This window comes from Miscanthus floridulus, chromosome 1 (genome assembly GCF_019320115.1).
Source record: "Miscanthus floridulus cultivar M001 chromosome 1, ASM1932011v1, whole genome shotgun sequence".
NCBI classification, from domain to species: domain Eukaryota; kingdom Viridiplantae; phylum Streptophyta; class Magnoliopsida; order Poales; family Poaceae; genus Miscanthus; species Miscanthus floridulus.
Genome location: NC_089580.1, coordinates 16,155,844 through 16,177,842, shown reverse-complemented (window position 1 = coordinate 16,177,842; position 21,999 = coordinate 16,155,844). Strand labels below are relative to the sequence as shown.

The 21,999-nt window shown below is 50.9% G+C and overlaps 2 protein-coding genes across 2 annotated transcripts; one reads left to right on the top strand and one right to left on the bottom strand.

Moving 5' to 3' along the window:
• Window positions 1-1,430: 1,430 nt before the first annotated feature.
• LOC136550955 (phosphatidylinositol 4-phosphate 5-kinase 1-like) lies at window positions 1,431-21,170 on the bottom strand. Its single transcript, XM_066542572.1, has 10 exons — window positions 20,794-21,170; window positions 19,199-19,275; window positions 17,900-18,946; window positions 10,923-11,090; window positions 3,983-4,148; window positions 3,527-3,637; window positions 3,252-3,439; window positions 2,797-2,939; window positions 2,138-2,303; window positions 1,431-1,804 (listed from the first exon to the last, which is right to left on the bottom strand). The coding sequence occupies exons 2-10, from the start codon at window positions 19,222-19,224 to the stop codon at window positions 1,525-1,527; spliced, it is 2,295 nt and encodes a 764-aa protein (XP_066398669.1). The 5' UTR covers window positions 19,225-19,275; window positions 20,794-21,170; the 3' UTR covers window positions 1,431-1,524.
• Window positions 12,451-15,131, top strand: LOC136510177 (uncharacterized). Its single transcript, XM_066504727.1, has 2 exons — window positions 12,451-14,989; window positions 15,081-15,131. Exons 1-2 carry the CDS (start codon window positions 12,731-12,733, stop codon window positions 15,129-15,131), a joined length of 2,310 nt encoding a protein of 769 aa, XP_066360824.1. The 5' UTR covers window positions 12,451-12,730.
• Window positions 21,171-21,999: the final 829 nt, after the last annotated feature.

Below are 21,999 nucleotides of genomic sequence, written 5' to 3'. Positions count from 1 at the left end.
GTCGTTCTTCACCCTTGTGTGCGAATTAGGGGTGAAAATGATACGGATATTTTTCGACCATATTCGAGACTGAATCCGTTTAGATGATTTAGATATGTCCATATCCAAGTCTGCATATTCAACATCCGATACCGTATTCGTATTAGAATACTTAAATCGTATATTTATGATGTTGATATCTATTCATATACTATCCGGCATGGTTGACACTATCCATATTCAAATCCGAATTCGGACAGAAATATAAAAACAAATGTAATATCAGTGATATCCGTCTGTATCCGATCGTCAGATACTCAGATGGGCAATCCTCCAACAATAATGCAAAAACTGGCCCCCGCACCGACTGCAAAACTTGCCCCCGCATCGACTGCACCGAATCACTGCGAGAATTCTGCATCCATTTATGTTAGCACCCGCCTCCCCTCACCACTTGTTGGTAAGAGCCGTTTTTCTCTCTCCTCCCCAAATAAACGTGGACCTTGTTGGTAAGAGTTGTTTTTCCTCTCTTTTCCTCAAATAAATGTGAAGAAGAGAAGCCATGATTTACGGCTCGGTTCCGACTTACGACTTTTCCAGGACTATAGCGCAGAGGACTCCTTCGGTATTGCAGCGCGGAGCCAGAGTACTGCAGCGCGGACTCCTCTGGTACTGTAGCATGGAACCGCAGTGAGTCCATACATTATTAAATCTTCTCCGAACACTAAGAGCAACTTCAGCAGACTACCTTTGTCCTCAATTTAGGTAGCGGGAGAAAAAAAAAACTAAATTTCTCCTCCCACTACTCATGTTGGGCTAACATACGCTACCTATTTTCTCTTTCGCTTGTTTCTTCCCCGCGAGTCTTCCCTCCGCCTGAGCCCAATGCAGGAAGCCCGACGTCGGCGCAGGACGTCCGACGCACCACAGGGTAGCCCGACGCCACGGCTGCCGGCCCTTCTCCGTCAGATCTGGAGGCTAGATAGTATTGCTGGAATTAGGAGCAAAAGTATAGGTAGTATAAAATACCTAAATAGACATTTAGGTAGTCTGACTTAGATAGTACTCCTGTGGATGCTCTAACCCTCATGTAACCTGCCTTATTCTTCTCTGTTAATCTACCATCGACCGTAAACTCTTCTCTCTGCTGAATCCACATCGATCAACTCTTAATATTCAGTTGTCTGTTATTTAGGCGCCAATTGAGAGTACGTGTCGTACATGAATCATGAATGCTGGATGTGTGGTCATAAGTGGTAACTGAAACACCACATTTATGGCCATTCTAAAATTATGTGCGATCAATTTCCAATGTTTTGCCGTGCAGAGGTGGACCACCTCTTGACAACTAGCACTAGATTATATATACTATGTATCTAGATTAGCGTATATGTAAGTGCAAAGCAAAAACTATATCTAGAAAAGCCAAAACATTGTATAATTCGAGTGGAGTAACAAATAACACTTGGAGGTGCATAGAAGCCGTCGTGAATAATTGAGAACATGTTTACTTTTTACATGAAACAATGTGCACAGAAGTGCTACTCAGTCTTGTTCAGGAAAAACACTCTCAAGGAATTTTACAAATCGTTTTGAGTACAAATTCGGATCAACAGCTGATATTGAAAGGGGATCGAACTTGAGTGATTTGACTGCATGTTCGACCCTTTTTGACATATTGTACTCCTGTAATATGTCTATAATACCAAGGTAAAGAACAACATCGTACTCCTCAATGGTATTTGGGTTTTCAATTTCCGTGTTCATGTCCTCATGCACTTTCCGAGCTCGAGCTGGCATATTCACCCCTAACTGCACACGAAACCTGAAAGCACAAGTACAGAATACGTACACATGAATCAGCAACATAATTCATCTTGTGTAACTTTAAGGTGCAAGAATGCAGAATTCATCTTCCTTAGGGCTAATAACTACCCAAGTATATTTGACCATCATGTTTTTCATTTAAATCAGCCATTACATTTTAGAGTTAACGGACTTCTGAGTTCCGGCTGGCTAGTGGAAAGTTTCTCCCCTCGCCAGTAAACCCCAGGAGACTCCCTAATTTAATATAGTAGTACGTGTTCTAGTACTGCATTGCAGCATCTAGTGTGAAGCTGGATCATCAAATGTTTTGGCAAAACTGAAGAAAATGTACCGTCCGGTGCCTGGCAAAACAAGATCAACTTCTTCATAACCAGCTTCCGATGCTCTAACCATGCTTCCTCTTATGTGGGAACCACCAACTGTAGTGCCTGGCTCATGAGCAACAAGCAAAAATCCCTTCCACGAACTTTTTTCCTCATATTGCAACAGTTCACTATCTGGTCAAGGCAAAAAGAAGCAGTTTATTACTAGGTAACACAGTCAAAAGCTGAAGGTAAGCAACCAGTTATTCAATGCCCAATTGCTGATAGAATAGAACTCACAACATAGAATGTAAAGGAACATAGCATAAATAGAAGGGAAAATTTGTTTATAGCGCTTGGGTGAACCAGTTTTCCTTGGCAATTCTGCTCTATATTTCACTCTTACATTACCTATATTTTTGTTGTGACCCTTTTTTGCCATTTTGGATCAGCTGCGTAAGTTGGCTGTGATACCATTTTCAAAATATCGAGTAAGATTTTTAGTAGTGTGAATAGCAGTATAGCACTGATACTTAAGGTGGTCCTTTTGTTTTTTAAAAGGATATCATGGTCATAGCAATAGTGTTTTGTCATGATTTGTTCAGTTATAAGAGAAAAGTACAAAAAAAAAATGAAACCAGCTTAAGGTTGGGTTCATGCAATGTTACAATTACAATGAATACTATACCTGGAATTCCGCATCTTTCAAGACTGCTCTGATGTGATGAAGATGTCTTCAGGTGATAGGGAGCTCTAAAATGGATCCCCAAGAGCATGCTATAATCGATGATAGACTGGGATTCCAAGAACATACAATCAAGTGATATTTGCCTGAAAATGGTCCGCAGAAACGATTAGAAGTTACCACTTATCAAACCATATGAGAGTATAAAACATTTGATAGGCACTGATCTTGGCCTAAAGTAGAAATCTATCATAAGTATATTACTTTCTACAGTTTGTATTTATCATTATTTTTACTTTCTTGTATTTTTTATTGTGAGAGTACTTGTGACTTCATAAATAATGTCAGATACTTTCTGTAAAAAAGGGTCAGACACTGAAGACTAGTAGAAATACAAGTATATACTACCAGAAAAAGGTGTTTAGAAAAACAAAAGGAGCAGTTGATCATTAGCTTACCTGAAAAGGGCGTCCCGCCATGGTTTATCCACATGAAAAACATATGAAAGGTCAAGGTCCTTCAGTGTTGTGTTCTCATTTATATTTTGCTTTTTTGTTGATCGGCCTTGTGTTGAACCCTTCAAGTCATACTTACGATGAATTCGCAGCTCAGTGCAGAACATATTTCCCATCACAACAAAGCGAACCTGTACAAAACCATAAAAAAAACCAAAACATATGACATGCATTTACAGACTAAATAAGAATAATGCAACAAGAATGTGATTGTGCACCTTTCTGCCGCCTTTCAGAGTAATCCTGTGCACGCCAAAAATTTTTGTAATTAGCGTATTATCATAAGCTCTGACATGACTGTAATATTTTGGAAGCATCTTCAACAGTATCTGCAGCATGTATTACATCAAACCAATCTGCAGTAGGCATAACTTATCACTCAACAACGGTATAAATTATTTTTATCCTATGATTTTTTTTGTATTACATCAAACCAATCTGCAGTAGGCATAACTTATCACTCAACAACGGTATAAATTATTTTTATCCTATGATTTTTTTCCATATGAATGTTAACTAATATTAAGACCATAAATCTTGTGTGCAACAAATTTTTCCTGGCTGTAAATATATCAACAACTCATCCACAGACTAAGAACAAGTAAAACATCGCTTCAAAAAAAAATAACAAGTAAAACACAACACACTCTCATAGAAAGCCTTCGAGGCGATACCTTCAGCTCAGCTTTTCTCAAGGTTTTTATGACAAAACGTTCATCCTGTGAAAGATAGAAAATACTGCCACTTTTCCCGGGTGAAGAAAGCTCTTTCAGACTGTCATCACCACATATGGACATCATGTAATCTGCAGCATCAATGTGGAACATTTCTCGAAGATTCCTGAAATCAATGAGTCAATTAGCTATGACAAAAAGATGAATTGAAGAATCTGTAGAAAAATCCAAGCCAGTGGGAATTCCTCTATAATATGTATGATCTCTTATTAATTGTTGAACTGTCACGGTCACGGCGATCCTCATCGTCAGGGTCCTCGTCTCCTCCGCGCGCCGCCTCGTCCCCACCACCAGCCGCCGCCGCTGCATCCCTGTCGTCTGCATCATCGTCCGCTGCCTCCTGTGTCGCTGCCGCCATGGGTGACGACTCCGACCTCAAGACCACCGTGGCGACCCTCGCCAAGAACATGGCAGCGCTGCAAGCCTCGGTCGACGCCAACGCCAAGGCGATCGCCTCCCTCGTCTCCGCCAGCTCGTCCTCGTCAGGCCCTAAACCGAGTTCCGGCGAGCACCACCAGGATCGGCCACCGAAGCATTGGCGGCCCGATTTTCCGCGGCATGATGGCAAGACCGACCCGCTCGTTTTCATCAATAGATGCGAGTCGTTCTTCCTTCAGCAGCGGATCATGCCGGAGGAGAAGGTGTGGATGGCGTCGTACAACCTCGAGGACGGGGCGCAACTCTGGTACATGCAAGTCCAACAGGACGAGGGCACCCCTTCCTGGCCTCGCTTCAAGGAGCTCATCAATCTGCGCTATGGTCCCCCACTCTGATCCGCGCCACTCTTCGAGCTCGCGTCCTGCCGCCGCACGGGAACGGTGGAGGAATACCAGGACCGTTTCCAGGCCCCACTTCCCCGCGCCGGCCACCTCGACGACGCGCAGCGGGTGCAGCTATTCACGGGCGGGCTCCTGCCTTCGCTCAGTATGGCCGTGCAGGTCCAGAATCCGCAATCCCTGGCCGCCGCCATGAGCCTCGCCCGCCAGATGGAGCTCATGGAGCAGTACTCCGTCGCGCAGACGAAGGCTCCGGCTCGGGGTATCCTGCCTGCGCCGCACCAGCGCGCTCTTCCGGCGCCCCAGCTGGCCACGAAGCCTGCCGCGCCGACGGTCACTGTGGAAGGCCGGCCGGTCAAGCGCCTGACACAAGCCGAATAGGTGGAACGCCGCCGCCTCGGCCTATGCTACAACTGCGACGAGAAATACGGCCGGGGCCACAACCACGTCTGCAAGCGCCTCTTCCTCCTGGACAGCGTGGTCGACGACGACGACGACGGCGCTACCGCTGAGCGCGACGACGCGCCAGAGACAGAGTCCCCGATTTTCTCTCTCCACGCGGTCGCCGGCGTGGCCATGGGCAACACTGTGCAGGTCACGGTCGTCTTGGGCGGGATCACCCTCGTCGCCCTCTTGGATACGGGATCCACCCACAGCTTCATCGCCGAAGCCGCGGCCGGCCGCACTGGGCTCCCCGTCCAGCCGCGCCCGCGGCTCACAGCGACCGTGGCAAACGGCGAGAAGGTTCCCTGCCCCGGCGTGCTCCGCCAAGCGCCACTCACCATCGACGGCGTTGATTTTTGCGTCGACCTGTTTGTCATGCCACTTGCAGGGTATGACGTGGTCCTGGGGACTCGGTGGATGGCCACTCTTGGGCGGCTCGTGTGGGACTTCACCACCGGCACGGTGTCGTTCCAGCACAAGGGCCGCACAGTCTGTTGGGCGGGCGCTCCTTCGGCCGGCGCACCAGAGGCTTGCGCTACTACTGCCAGCGCGCCGCTCCTCGACGAGTTGCTGGCAGGCTTCGCCGATGTCTTCTCCGAACCGCGGGGCCTTCCACCTGAGCGCGCCCGCGACCACAGTATCGTCCTCAAGCCAAGCGCGCAGCCGGTCGCGGTTCGCCCCTACCGGTACCCGGCGGCCCACAAGGATGAATTGGAGCGGCAGTGCGCCGCCATGATCGACCAAGGCATCGTCCGACGCAGCGACTCGGCCTTCTCCTCGCCGGTCCTCCTCGTCAAGAAAGCGGATGGCACATGGCATTTCTGCGTTGACTACCGGGCTCTGAACGCGCTCACGGTCAAGGACGCGTTCCCGATCCCCGTCGTCGACGAGCTGCTCGACGAGCTCCACGGCGCCCGTTTCTTCACCAAGCTCGACCTGCGGTCAGGGTACCATCAGGTCCGGATGCGGCCCTCCGACGTCCACAAGACGGCGTTTCGGACTCACGACGGGCATTACGAGTTCCTGGTGATGCCGTTCGGGCTGTGCAACGCCCCGGCGACGTTCCAGGCGCTCATGAACGATGTCCTCCGGCCGTTCTTACTTCGTTTCGTCCTTGTTTTCTTCGATGACATTCTTATATACAGCCGTACGTGGGCGGATCATCTTCGACACCTCCGCGTCGTGCTCTCTGAGCTCCGGCGACACCAGCTCTTCATCAAGCGCAGCAAGTGTGCTTTCGGAGAGCCCTCTGTCTCCTACCTCGGCCACATGATCCCCGAGACAGGGGTCGCCATGGACCCGGCAAAGGTGCAGGCCATCCGCGACTGGCCTGTCCCTCGCTCCGCATGGGCGGTACGCGGCTTCCTCGGCCTGGCGGGCTACTACCGCAAATTCGTCCACAACTATGGCACCGTCGCCGCCCCGCTGACAACCCTCCTCAAAAAAGAAGGGTTCTCCTGGAACGACGCAGCGGCCGCGGCGTTCGACGCCCTCAAGTCTGCGGTCACCTCGGCGCCCATCCTCGCCATGCCAGACTTCGCCAAACCGTTCACCGTCGAGTGCGACACTTCCTCCCACGGTTTCGGCGCGGTCCTCATCCAGGAAGGCCACCCGATCGCCTTCTTCAGCAGGCCGGTCGCGCCACGCCATCGCGCCCTCGCCGCCTATGAGCGGGAGCTAATCGGCCTCGTCCACGCCGTGCGCCACTGAAGGCCCTATCTGTGGGGGCGCCGCTTTCTCGTGAAGACGGATCACTATAGTCTCAAATACTTGTTGGATCAGCGGCTTGCGACGATTCCCCAACATCATTGGGTGGGGAAACTGCTCGGTTTTGATTTCTCGGTGGAGTACAAGCCAGGCGTGGCGAACGCGGTGGCCGACGCCATGTCACACCGCGACACGGAGGACGGGGCCATTCTGGCACTGTCAGCTCCTCGCTTCGACTTCGTCACGCGCCTTCGCGACGCCCAGGACGCGGACCCGGCCCTCGTCGCGCTCCGAGAGGAGATCTCCGGCGGTGTCCGCGGCGCGCCCTGGTCCCTGGCCGACGGCATGGTGCAGTACAACGAACGGCTCTACATTCCTCCAGCCTCGCCGCTTGTTCAGGAGATCATGACGGCGGTGCACGAGGACGGGCATGAAGGCGTCCAGCGCACTCTCCATCGGCTGCGCCGCGACTTCCACTTCCCTAACATGAAACAGTTGGTGCAGGAGCTCGTTCGTGTGTGCGTCATCTGCCAACGGTACAAGTCCGAGCATTTGCACCCAGCGGGACTGCTTCTTCCTCTTCCCGTGCCGCAGGGCGTCTGGACCGACATCGCCCTGGATTTCGTCGAAGCGTTGCCCCGAGTGCGCGGCAAGTCCGTCATTCTCACGGTGGTGGACCGGTTCTGTCGGGTACCTTAGAATGGGGTACCCCAAGCAAAACATCAAATGGGTTGCCCCAGTCCCATCTAAAAAATAACAATGATAAAAGCAAAAAGGTAAGTCGTGGGCTCCTCCCCGTCGCGGCCAGGCCCACTGGGTCCTCCTCCTCGCCTCGAGCCCCGAGAAGGAGGTCTCGACATCCTGGCGAGGCTCCCCAGGGAAGGCCTCGGCAGGGAACGCCGTCTCCGCCTCGCCCGAGGCTCTCCACAGAAGGCCTCGGCAGGAGGCGCGTTCTCCGTATCGCGCGAGGCCTCTCGCGCGAAGCCTCGGCAAGGAGCCTGATCCCCGTCTCGCGCGAGGCCCCATTCTCCGTGTCGCTCGAGGCCGGCTCGCCCGCGGTCCGTCGCCCCCCGCCTCGGCCGACCCTCCCGACAGCCGGTCACGTCCCATTAATGCTTTCAACCACTCCCGTGATCTCAGCCGGACAGCGGCTCAACGTCACAGAAAGACCGACGCGACCCGAAGTCGCATCAGCACCATACCGGCCAGGACAGGATATGGCGGGGATTACCGGCCACTGTGTCCAAACACTGTGACCACGATCAGCCGCCGTCAGCGCCTGGGACAGGATATGGCGGGGGTTACTGGCCACTGTGTCCTACCACTGTGTCCACGATCAGCCGCCCGCTCAAGGCCTCGGCGCTGTACACCAAGGCCTCGGCACTGTACATCAGGGCCTCGGCAATATTGGGGTCCGCGCCTGCCGAGACCCCCCCACCGCAGTACCAGCCTCGGCCCTGACCAAGTTTCGGCCTCGTGCATAGTCCGTCCCCAGCAGCTTATGGTCGCCGCCACGTCCACTCCGAGGCATTCCTGGGGCTCCCACGACGCACAGGATCTGATGGGACGACCACGCCGTCCCAGTACTCCAAGGATGGGCCACTCCGACGACCACGCCGCCACAGGAACAGGCCACAGGGCTTGGACATGCCGTCCCTGGCGGCACGACGCCGCATAGTAATACCTGTACTGCCCTTGTCCCCCCTTCAACTATAAAAGGAGAGGACTTGGGCCACTTAGAGGGGACGCCCGGAGAACACACACACACGCACACCTTCCAGCCGCTTGAGAGCAACGTCTCAGACGGCCCCACGGCACCCTGCCGAGACCTGGGACAAGTTCCCTCTCTCCCTTAGCTTGTAACCCCCTACTACGAGCACTTCGGTGCAAGGAATACAAGTTCTATCCCTCGGACTGGACGTAGGGCGCCGATTGCCTGAACCAGTATAAACCTTGTGTCTCTTTGCATCACCATCCGGAATCGGGAGCACGCAGAACAAATTCACTAGTCGGTTGAGGACCCCCCGGTCCGAAACACCGACAGGTTCAGCAAGTGCTGTCACTTCATTCCCTTGGCACACCCATACTCCGCCGAGTCTGTCGCCCAGGCGTTCTTCACCGACATTGTACGCCTGCATGGCATGCCTCAGTCGATGGTGTCGGATCGCGACCCTACCTTCACGTCCACATTCTGGCGCGAGCTTATGCGCTTGATGGGCACGAAGCTGCACATGACCACCGCCTTCCACCCTCAATCGGATGGTCAGTCTGAGTCTGCTAACCGCGTCATCATCATGTATTTGAGGTGCCTCATAGGTGATCGACCTCGACAATGGCTGCGTTGGCTGCCGTGGGCCGAATTCGTCTTCAACACCGCCTACCAGACGTCCCTCCGCGACACGCCGTTCCGCGTCATCTATGGCCAAGACCCGCCGTCCATCCGGTCATATGAGCCCGGCGAGACTAGGGTGGCTGCCGTCGCCTGGACCATGGAGGAACGTGAAGAGTTCCTCGCCGACATCCGCTACCGCCTAGAGCAGGCGCAAGCACTCCAGAAGCGCCACTACGACACGGGCCACCGTCATGTGGCTTACCAGGTGGGCGACTAGGCCCTCCTCTGTGTTCGGCAGCGCGCGGCGGCGTCCCTGCCTCAGGCTACAACTAGGAAGCTCAAGCCGCGCTACTTCGGCCCCTACCGCGTCACCGAGCTGATCAACGAGGTCGCCGTTCGCCTTGCCCTGCCGCCCCGAGCTCGCCTTCACGATGTGTTCCATGTGGGCCTCCTCAAGAAGTTCCAGGGCCAGCCGCCGGAGACACCCCCACCACTACCACCCGTGCACCATGGCGCAGTCGCCCCCGAGCCTGAACGCGCGACGCGTTACCGGCTGGCCCGTGGAGTGCCCCAAGTTTTGATCCAGTGGAAGGACGAGTCGCCGGCCTCGTCAACTTGGGAAGACGTTGAGACGTTCCGCGCCAAGTACCCCGCATTCCAGCTCGAGGACGAGCTGAGCCTCGACGGGAGGGGAGATGTCATGTGGGGACGCACTTACCATCGGCGTAGGCGGGCCCGCGACGTACGCCGTGCAGCGGAACGCGCGGCGAACGCGTCCAGGGAGGAGCATGGCGAGCCAGACGCGCGTGGCTAGGAGGAAGGATAGGATAGTTTCCCTTTTTCAGTTCCATAATTTTAGGAGCAATTAGCTCTAGTTGGTTTGGGCCATCGGCCATATATTCCTGTAATCCGGCACTCAACAGGGTAAGCAAGAATTATTCCAATCTAATCTCTCTCTCTTTTCTCCAACTAAGCCCAGGCGACTGTGAGGGGTAAAACCTCCGCGACTGGAAGACACGGCTGGAGACTACGAACTCCGTAGTCGAGGGCCGCCTACCCTAGATCACCTCGCCCTTGACATGAACTATAACCAATTAAACAATATTTAAATAGGAGAACATAGTAAAAACAGAGAAACATGACTTTCAGGGAAAAAAAAATTCAAGTTGAGGCTTTGAGCGATGCTATGATGGTTATGGCAGACTCATTCTAAATCAGACAAACTGATTCAGAGGTGATCATAAGATTCTTGCTAGTTTCTAATTTATTCTGAGATACAATCTTCTGCAAGTAAAAACATAGGCAATCTAACATTCTAACCAACACATTACCTACTCTTTTGTTAAACAAATCAGCAACGTCGCATTCGTTCAGTTGATACTTGATATCTTCTATAGTTAATTACATGGGTGAATCATAATAGACCAACATAGCTAATTAGATATAGATGAACCATAGTTTAAATATCACAATCAACAATACCCCCCCCCCCCCCCCCCCCCCCCAAAAAAAAAAAGTATCACATTCAGCACTAACAGAACAATATGCATTCGAGAAAAAACAACAGAAAAGTATGAAACACTAAATTCTTATACAATTAGCAATCAGGAAAGAGACATACCGGAAAACCATAGGGCAATAATCCTTCCAAAAGAAATTGACAGAGTGGTGTGGAGGCGTATACTGCGAGCCTTCAGTAGGGAAGTACATTCTTATCCGTGCTCGAGGTCCAAAATCATTTGAACGGACTTCACGCAAAGGCACAGGGGTGATTTTACCTACTGTATACCTGGATAGCAATATCACGGGGTGATTAGAAAGGACTGTGCATGGCTGAATAGCAATAGGGAACTAGTTACTGAAGTGTGGACATTCACTAGATTAACTTACTGAGGTACACCATGTTTGAATTTAGTATAGTCATACAATTCCCTAAATAGATTTTTTTTAAAGCAATGGCAAGAGCTTTGCATTTCAATTAAGTAGAATGGAATTGACTGGTTTATAAGGGAAACCGGGCCTGAAAACCATAAGGCCGCGCGGTTTATCAGATGGAAAACCGGCAAAAACCCCACCACGACAGCCCAGACGACAATCCCTAGGCAACCCACTTACACAACAATGACACCTGACGAAGCCCACCACACGTCATCGTTGCCAAGCTTACCACAAGCAGCAGTAAGCAGCTCTGACTTCCCACGGTGAACATCAGCCAAGGACCTAACACACCGGACAGAGCCCACCACACGTCATCGTTGCCGAGCTTACTACAAGCAGCAATAAGCAGCTCCGACTTCCCACAGTGAACATCAGCCAGGGACGCTGACACGCCGCCACATACTTGCAACAAGCCCTGACCTCCCAAGAAGTGAACGCGGTGTGTCATCGTTGCCGAGCTTCGTTGCACCCAAAACAAAAAAGCTCTGAGATATCACAGGCACAAACAAACAATATAGTAAATTTAGGAGATATAAGGGTGTGTGTGCAACCCATGACCCAAAGAGGGGCTAAGGATCATTAGTCACTCAAAACCATGATGTATACCATTGCAGGCAGAGGATCTAAGAATTGGTTTGGTGGGGAAAGAAAAGTTTCTGACTCCAAAGCAATCCAGGATTTAGCTCCAAGAGAATAAGCAAAGCAAAAGTAGCACCTCTGTGTCATGCTGGCACATGATAAATGGGGCTGAGTGTTATTGTGAGGAAACCTATTAGGCTATTACTTGATTTAGTATGGGAACCATCGTTCACTTTTCTGAGAGGAGCTACGGATTCACCAAATTTTGCTAAGCTTGGGTTTACTACTGGAGACTTCCTACATGGCCTTTTAGATCTGGAACCGCGTACATGCCCTAAGAGTTTGGAGTACAATTAGTACAGGCAGCGCCAGAAATATGCCATGGCAACTATTTCTGTATGTAGATAGTGGCACATGATATCGAACATCACAAATTTTCATCCTAAAGAAAGAAAATCATAGTTTTAGCATATCAAAATTATTCTTGAAAAGAGACTTTCACTTGTCATTCAAATAATGGGAGGTTTCAAAGCTACTTTTTTTATGCAGTAGGTTAAACACAATTTTCACTACCCACTGCTAATAAGTCTTACATAAGTAATACTTTGCTCATAAATAATGTGAGTTCTGTAGCTGTAAGCCCTGCTTCCCAGGCACATTTAGTGTATTTAAGTTTTTAGTTAATCTATGTCATTAAGTCCTTGGGTAGCCCAAGAGTTGTGCGGGTACCCAGGTAGCTATTCTGTCTAGTTAAAGCTCTAGTGAGCTGTATGTAATCAATGCAGTACTTATCCTCTATATATTGCAATGCAGTCGCCTGGGAGAGTTGCCCTGGCTGATTATTTCTCTGTTACCTCCAACAATTGGTATCAGAGCCTAGGTTAGACACCTTCTCACCTTCTCATCTTCTCCATGACGTCAACCTCCTCTGAGCGCCGGGCTAGGAAGACCAAGGGAGCCACTGAGGGCGAGCTGGGCGACCCCTCTGGCAGGGCTGCGCGCCTGAAGGCAGCAGAGGAGGCGGCGGCGCTGGCTGTCAAGGCGGCACAGCAGGCTGCAGCAGCCGCGGAGGCGGCGGCCAGGACAGCGCAGGAGCTGCGGGCGGAGATAGCAGCAGAGAAGGGAGATGAGGAGGAGGAGGAGGAGGAGGAAGAAGAAGAGGAGGACCGGAGGAACCGGCGGCCGCGGACTCCGCCGCGGGACAGGCGCCGTTCGCAGTCACCACTGCGTGACCGAAGGCGTCGTGGCGGCGGTCGCTATGAGTCGCCGCAAGGCAGGGTGGTCTACCGCGATTCCGGCAGCGGCACATCATGGCCAATGCTGGACAAGACCAATTATTATGAGTGGAGCCAGACGATGAAGCTCAGGATGCAGGCGCGCGACCTCTGGGAAGCTGTCGAAGGAGGCCCAGTGCAGTTTCGCGACGACAGGCGAGCTCTGGAGGTGATCGTCGCTGCTGTGCCCAAGGAGTTGGAGCTCCCGCTCCTCGACAAGGCGACAGCAAAAGAGGCATGGGATGCCATCGCTGCGACTCGTATCGGTGTGGACAGGGTCCGCCGAGCGACGTTGCAGCGACTGCGTCGGGAGTGGGAGAACATTGACGTCAAGCCTGGCGAGCCGGTGGAGGATTTTGCCCTACGGCTGTCAACTCTGCACCAGCAGCTGGTGCTTCATGGAGACAGGGACATCGATGAGGCGCGTGTCGTGGAAAAGTTTCTGCGCACGGTGCCGACCAAGTACGCGCAGATCGTCGTCGCCATTGAGCAGTTCCTCGACTTCGAGGCGCTCACGCTTGAAGAGGTGACAGGAAGGCTCAAGGCGGTGGATGACCGTGAAGCGCAAGCTGTGACAGAGCCGGTGTCCATCAACGGCAAGCTGCTGTACACTGAGGAGCAGTGGCGTGCGCGTTTGAGGAAGGAGAAGAAAGGCGCAGAAGAAGCTGGCGGTTCTGGTTTCAAGAACCAGCGCGGCGGTGGCGGAGGACGCAGCCGCGGAGGTGGACGCGGACGGGGCAGAGGTGCTGGCCGTGGCGGCGGACGTGGAGAAGGCAATGGCGCCGGCCGTGTTGGCCCCAACACGTGCCTCAACTGCCATCAGGAAGGGCATTGGGCGCGTGAATGTCCCCAGCCGCGCCGTGATGGAACAGAGCGCGGCGGCGGGGGAGGAAATCGTGGTGGACGCGGCGGCGGAAACCGTGGAGGAGGCCGTGGCGGCGGTAACCAAGCTGGGCAGCAAGGAGGACATGAAGGGCGTGCCCAGTTTGCTGAGTGTGAGGAAGATGCGGCTCTGTTTCTGTCTCACGGCTTCATTGAGATGGAACAGAGCACGCCGGAGCTCAACTATACAGCGCAGCGCGTTGAGTTCTTTGAGCCACGTGCGCGTGCTTATCTGGGAGCAGATGATGAAGAGATGGCTGGCGGCTGGTACCTTGATTCAGGCGCAACACACCACATGACTGGGCGGCGTGACCTGTTTTCAGACCTGAACACGGACGTTCGAGGCACGGTTCGGTTCGGGGACGCGTCCAAGGTGGAAATCAAGGGCGTTGGCTCAATTGTTTTTGAAGCAAAGACTGGTGAGCATCGTGTTCTTCATGGAGTTTCTTTCATTCCGGCGTTGAAGAACTCGATCATGAGCCTCGGTCAACTTGATGAGAATGGCTCAAAGGTGGTGATTGATGATGGAGTACTGCGGATTTGGGAACGCAGCAGCGGTCGCCTACTGGCCAAGGTGAGGCGTGGCACGAACCGGCTGTATGTACTGCATATGAAGACAGCACAGCCAGTGTGTCTTGCTGCGCGCAGGGATGAGGAGGCGTGGCAATGGCATGAGCGTTTTGGGCATCTGAATTTTGAGGCCCTGCGGAGGCTTGGCAAGGAGGAAATGGCAAGAGGGATGCCAAAGATCGATCATGTTGAGCAAGTGTGTGACACTTGTGTCACCACCAAACAGAGGAGGCGATCATTTCCTGCTGCAGCAACATATCGTGCTCAGGATCACCTTGAATTGGTGCATGGTGATCTCTGTGGGCCAGTTACACCAGCAACTTCGGCAGGTAATCGCTATATTCTGCTGCTTGTAGATGATGCCACACGATTCATGTGGGCAGTGCTGTTGTCATCTAAGGATGCTGCAGCAGATGCTATCAAGAAGGTGAAGGCTGCTGCAGAGGTGGAGAGTGGGCGTAAACTGAAAGTTCTGCGCACAAATAATGGAGGAGAGTTTACTGTTGCAGAATTTGCTGCTTATTGGGCCAATGAAGGAGTCAAAAGGCATTACAATGCTCCTCATTCACCACAGCAGAATGGCGTGATGGAGCGTAGAAATCAAACCGTGGTGGCCATGGCACGTGCCTTACTCAAGCAGCGCCAGATGCCAGCCAAGTTTTGGGGGGAGGCAGTGATGACTGCTGTGCATATTCTGAATCGGTCACCAACCAAGGCTCTAGGTGATGTCACTCCCTATGAAGCATGGCATGGCCGAGCACCCACTGTTGGCCATCTGAAGGTGTTTGGTTGTGTGGCATATACTCGCCGTTTGTCTCAGCTCAGGAAACTTGATGATCGTGGTGAAGCTGGAGTATTTATTGGCTATGCTGAAGGAGCCAAAGCCTATCGAGTTTTTGATCCAGCATCTCAGCGTGTACGTGTCAGCCGAGATGTGGTTTTTGAGGAAGGAAGAGGTTGGGATTGGACATCACCAGCAGCAGGTACGTCTGGGGCAGCTGGTAGTGATTTTGTGGTGGAATTTCCTTGGGAGGAAGAAGTCCCTGGAGCTGGAGGTTCAGTGCAGTCACACTCATCTCCTCAGCCCCATTCTGCCTCACCTGAAGCTTTCCCAGCAGCAGAATCGGTGCTTGATGCAGGAGAAGAGGTGTCTGAGACATCCAGAACGCCTTCACCACCACCAGCTCCAGCCAGCCCACAAGTGGAGCACGTGACTCCCTTGGAAGATGATGAGGAACGGCTGGACACTTATCACAACGACGAGCAGCTGCGCTATCGTACCATAGATGGCATATTGGGCGGGGAACAGGAAGTTCCGCCGCCGGCGCAGCGCTTTTTCGCAGAGCTCCACCTCACCCACTCTGGGGAACCCATTTCTTATGCAGAGGCAAAAGATGATCCTGCATGGCAGGCAGCAATGAAAGAGGAGCTGCGCGCTGTTGAGCGCAATGGCACCTGGGAGCTTGTGTCTCCCCGAGCTGGCCATCGGCCAATTTCTCTAAAATGGGTCTACAAGCTGAAGAAAGATGAGAAAGGAGATGTGATCAAGCACAAGGCTCGGCTTGTTGCTCGTGGGTTTGTGCAGCAAGAGGGTGTTGATTATGAGGATGTGTTCGCTCCTGTTGCGCGCATAGAATCAGTGAGACTGCTGCTTGCTCTAGCTGCCCAGGAAGGATGGACTGTTCATCATATGGATGTCAAGTCAGCTTTTCTAAATGGAGAGCTCAAGGAAGAAGTATATGTCCAGCAGCCACCTGGGTTTGCTATTCCTGGGGAAGAAAGCAAGGTATATCGCCTGCACAAAGCTTTGTATGGGCTGAAGCAGGCACCCAGGGCGTGGAACGCTAAGTTGGACTCTACTCTGAAGGAAATGGGGTTCAAACAGAGCAAACATGAAGCAGCAATTTACAGGAAAGGTTCAGAGGGCTCAGTGTTGCTGGTTGGGGTCTATGTTGATGATCTAATCATCACTGGAGCAGTCAAAGATGAAGTAAAGGCTTTCAAGGAAAGGATGAAATCCACCTTTGAGATGAGTGACTTGGGTTTGCTCAGTTTCTACCTTGGCATTGAAGTGCAGCAAGGCAAGAATGGGACCACCATGAGGCAGACTCACTATGCCAAGAAAATTCTAGAACTGGGAGGCATGTCTGATTGCAATCCAGCAGCTACACCAATGGAAGAGCGCCTGAAGCTCAGCAAGCATAGCACTGCCAAGGAGGTGGATCCAACTCAGTATAGGAGGCTGGTTGGAAGCTTGAGATACCTGGTTCATACCAGGCCTGATTTGGCTTTCTCAGTGGGCTATGTGAGCAGATTCTTGGAGAAACCGACCACTGAGCACCAGCAAGCAGTCAAGAGGGTGCTGAGGTACTTGGCTGGAACATTGGACTATGGTCTGTAGTTCAAAAGAGCCCCAAATTCTGCTAGGTTTGTGGGCTACTGTGATTCAGACCTAGCCGGTGATATTGACTCCAGCAAAAGCACAACAGGTTGTCTGTTCTTCTTTGGCAACAGCTTGGTCAGCTGGCAATCTATCAAGCAGAGGGTGGTGGCTTTGTCTAGTTGTGAGGCTGAATATGTGGCTATGACTTCAGCAGCAACACAAGCCCTGTGGCTGTCAAGATTGTTGGCTGATTTGTTGGGAAGAAAGGTGGAGACTGTGGAACTGAGGGTTGACAACAAGTCTGCAATTGCACTTGCTAAGAACCCTGTCTTCCATGACAGGAGCAAACATATCAGAGTTAAGCAACATTTTATCAGGGATTGTATTGAAGAAGGCAGCATCAGGACTGAGTACATCCCTACAGCTGATCAATTGGCAGACATTCTCACTAAGGCTTTGGGCAAGGCCAAGCTTGAAGATATGAGAAGCAGAATTGGCATCAAGCAGATCAAGAAGGGTTGAAGCAGGTCTTAGGGGGAGAACTGTAGCTGTAAGCCCTGCTTCCCAGGCACATTTAGTGTATTTAAGTTTTTAGTTAATCTATGTCATTAAGTCCTTGGGTAGCCCAAGAGTTGTGCGGGTACCCAGGCAGCTATTCTGTCTAGTTAAAGCTCTAGTGAGCTGTATGTAATCAATGCAGTACTTATCCTCTATATATTGCAATGCAGTCGCCTGGGAGAGTTGCCCTGGCTGATTATTTCTCTGTTACCTCCAACAAGTTCTGTGTCTGAAAGCTATGCATATGCTTCTTTCAGATGTAGCATATCTGTGTGGAGAGTACAACTGTCCTAAATAGATACACAGTATAAATGTAATGATACAGAAAAAGAAAACAACTACAAGAATCTATTCTTGACAAAAATGAATTAAGATGACACATAATCGAAGACATCATTACAATTAAGCACTTACCTAATGCCAAGTTGCAAATTAAGCATTAGGTAATAGCTCCTGTGGCCTTTGAAAATAGTCTCCATGGGCCCTCCAGATTGCTTTTGCCAGGTATGCTCCTGTGTTTTACCGCTATCCAGCATTCCGGAATCATGGCATTTTGGCTTTTCCGAGATAAGTACTCCTTGTACATATTCTCTTTCATAGACCAATACTTTATCAACTCCACTATCTTGGACACAATTATCAGTTGCCAAGGGCTCAGTAGATGAATCTTGTGACAAATTGTTTCCAGAATTATCATCAAAAACTGGTGTGGTGCCATTTGAAATACGTCTGGGCCAATGGAAAAGGCTGCGTAGTCTCCATGTGTTGCAAAGTTCTTGGAATAAAAATAATAAGCCACTATTGATATTTTCATTACCAGAGCTCGAAGAACTTGAAATATTGTGATCTGTTACACACTCAGACACTTCAAGATTACAAGGCATTTTACTTCCTGGTTGATAAAACATACCATGTCCATCCTTGAGTCCCCTGTCCCATGTACCAATGTAACATGCTCCTGATGCATATTTACAAAAACCATTTCCATGAGCCAGTCCATTAAGCCAATTACAGTCAAGAGTATCGCCATTTGTCCATTGCATCACTCCTCTGCCATTCATTTTACCAGATTTCCAGCCTCCAATGTAGATGTTGCCATCAACCCATGTATATTTACCAAATCCATCTGGCAAGCCCTCGTTCCATAAACCTTCGTAAGTATCACCGTTGGCATAAACCATTGTGCCCATTCCATGTTTTTTGTTCATCCTCCAAGAACCTTTATAAACAGATCCATCAACTCCTTTGAAAGTGCCTGTTCCATCAATGAAACCTCCACAGAGATCTCCATCATATGAAGCACCTGAAGGCCACTGAATTACTCCTCTGCCAATCATCTTGCTTGTATCCCACTCGCCATAATAAAGAGTTCCATCTGTCCACATATACTTTCCAAATCCATGAGGAACTAAACCAGCAAAGTTGCCAACATAGATGTCACCATTTGGAAGGGTATTCCCCCTAAACAGAAAGACAAGATAAGGCTACCAGCACTCACAATTTATACTAGAATGCCTATATAGTAGTGCTTCCAAGATTTCTGACAACCAAATTGCAAAATATTTTTTTATAAGAATCTTGAAGTAGCACAGTTAGCAGTGTTTAGTTGTTGTTGTTTTTTCTTTTGAAAAAACACTGCATAGCCTTCCATTAGACATTAGAACTAAAACAAAAGAAAAGGCATGTTTCACGGTAAAGATGAGATAAGCACACCTCTGGGCTGCGCTTGTCTCGGCCATGCCAAGGTTTACCAGGACGGCTCAAAAACCACAAAATTCATTCAGCAAGATCTGAAACAAGATCAAAGGTTGTTATACACGATGGACCGAAAATAAATACTCACTGAAAGGAAATACAGACTTGATCCCAACGAGATCCACCCCTGATGGATTTCCACTGGAATTAACCCTCGTGCTAGATTACTCCACTGAATCATTACCATGAAAGTAACTTCAAATATATTATAGTTCATATTATACAAATAGAAGAAGGGCGGGCCTGGTGCAAGCGGTAGAGTCTTACTGCCTGTGACAGGAAGGTCCCGGGTTCGAGTCGCAGTCTCCTCGCATTGCACAGGCGAGGGTAAGGCTTGCCACTGACACCCTTCCCCAGACCCTGCACAGAGCGGGATCTCTCTGCACTGGGTACGCCCTTTTTTTTATAATACAAATAGAAAAGCATGGCCTTGAGCACAGAATTTCAGCGAGCATGGCACGTGGTGGGTCTCCGTTCAGTAGAAACTGACAAATCATGAACTAAAAAACATTATCTCTACGTGGAAAAGATGCTTTTGAAAAAAAACACTTTAATCACATAGCTTGGAAACTTGTAAGAACTGCTCGAATTCCACCAATCCTATCCTAGGTGCTTGAGTTTCCGCGCAACTGGTTGCCCAGCATGGGCGGCGCTAGGGGTATGCCCCTGTATTCCATGGAATACCCATATTTTTTGTGACAAACACAAATATACGTATACATTTGTAATGATATAGCATGTTAGTTTGTTGAATGTTTCAAATATGTAGCCCAAAAGTCCAGTAGAACAACTAGTAGCAGCAGCCCACGAACTCAAAAAGACAAAAACCCATCGACCGTATTCCCGTCCATCGCTCTCATCGACCGAAGGGCGGCAGCTGCACCGGCAGGCGGCGCCACAACGGCACGGCAGGTCGGCTCTCCCCCTCGGCCCTTCAGCCCTCGCCCGGTCGCCCTCTCGCCCCTCGGTCCTCCGGCAGTAGGGCCTCGACAACCAACACGGCAGCGCCTTGCGCCCGGCACTCCTCTGGCAGCGGCGGCGGTCAGGGGTCTTTGCAGGCTCCCCCTCGACTCCGGCGTCCAGCCCTCCCCCTCAGCACCTTTCTCATCTCTGGCTTGAAGCAATAGCAAGGCGAACACAAACGACCCCAGATCCATTCTGGATTCTTCATAGTAAGAATTGAATGTTTCGTTTTCTATTTTCTTATTGCATTGTGTTTTTTTTCTGAAAAAAATGTTGCATTTTGTTCTTGTAATGTTGATTATTACTAGGGGCGACACCAGGTTCACTTTGCTTGGTGCCTTGTTACCAAGGTAAAAATATATTTTACCTAACATATATTCTATAAAAAAATTATATATTACTTGAGCTGTGCACCAGGATCAATTTTGTACTGGTTTTGCCTCTTATTACTATTGCTTATATGCATTGGAAATTTTTCATACGTGGAATACCCAGCCGTGAAATCCTGGCTCCGCCACTGTTGCCCAGGCAAGAGCATCTCTAAGCCAAGCGAAGCAAGCAACCATGGACAGGTCTCGCAAGCATCATACCTCATAAGCAGCAGCAGCAGCAGCAGCCGGAGCTCATCGCCACCGAAGGAGATGGCGCGGAGCCAACCACGTATCCATCCAACGCCCGCGCCTCAGGAAGAGGATCACAGCTCCAGGTAGAGAACAGAAGAGAGAGAGGAGGGAGGGAGCCGGAGAGGAGGGGAAAGGGAGCAGGAGATCGAGGGGACAGACAGGCAGGGCGAAGGGGACTGGGGCCCGGTGGGGGAGGGAAGGGGAGAAGGACGGCAACCACCACCACCTTGCCCCCCGCTAGTGGCCGAGCTGGCCGACCAATCCCAGCGCGCGCCACGCCCCCACCCGGCCCCGAGATTTTTTTCTCTCCTCCGTTTCCCTCGTTCCCCCGTCGCCTGACGCCGAAACTCCCCGCCATTGGGGTAAATTCCCTCGGTCTCTCGGCCTTTCGGCGGCGGCGTCGATGATGGAAAGCGACGGGACGGATGCGCGGGCTGCTCGATCCGCCTGCCAGGTGGGGAAAGTGTTGGCAGCGCGGGCGCGCAGTGCCGAGCGGCCGTGCGCAGACGACTCCGCCGTGTTCGGCTGGGGCTGGCTGGCGGGGCAGGCCAGCCCCTCACATGGGCACTGTTAAAATAAATCAATCAGCAGTATTTTTTTTACATAAACGAACCAGCAATAATACGAATCAGCCAACCGAATAGGCTTGATTTATGATTTCCCGTCCCGTGCTTTTACTGTGTCCGGGGCTCCGGCAGGGCGCATGTGGGCAGTCGCGGCAGCGCGTGGCGGGTGGCGGGGTGGGGGTGGGGCAGGCGACGGTGAGCCGTGGGCCTGTGAACGACCCGAGCCCGCGCGGACGAGAGGATTCCCGTACGCGCATGTGGGCGGTCACTTTTGGCGGCGCGCAGTTATTCACGCGCGTCGAAGGAGGTTGGAGTTTTTTTTCTACTATACGACCATATATTTTACTCTTAACATGTGAATTTTTTTTTAGTATCATATGATTAAGATCTATCAGCCTTCATTCTTCTTTTACTTTCAGCCTCCAGCTTTCTTCTACCTCCAAGCAATCATAAATCACAATATCATAGATCATAAAAAATATTTTTTTTCTATAGAAGGACAAATCACAGATCGCAAAAGTGTTTATGTGTTCGTTATGATATATGGGCCTAGGCATCATAGATAAAAAAATCTATGTTTTTTTTACTAAAACACATATGTGTTGTA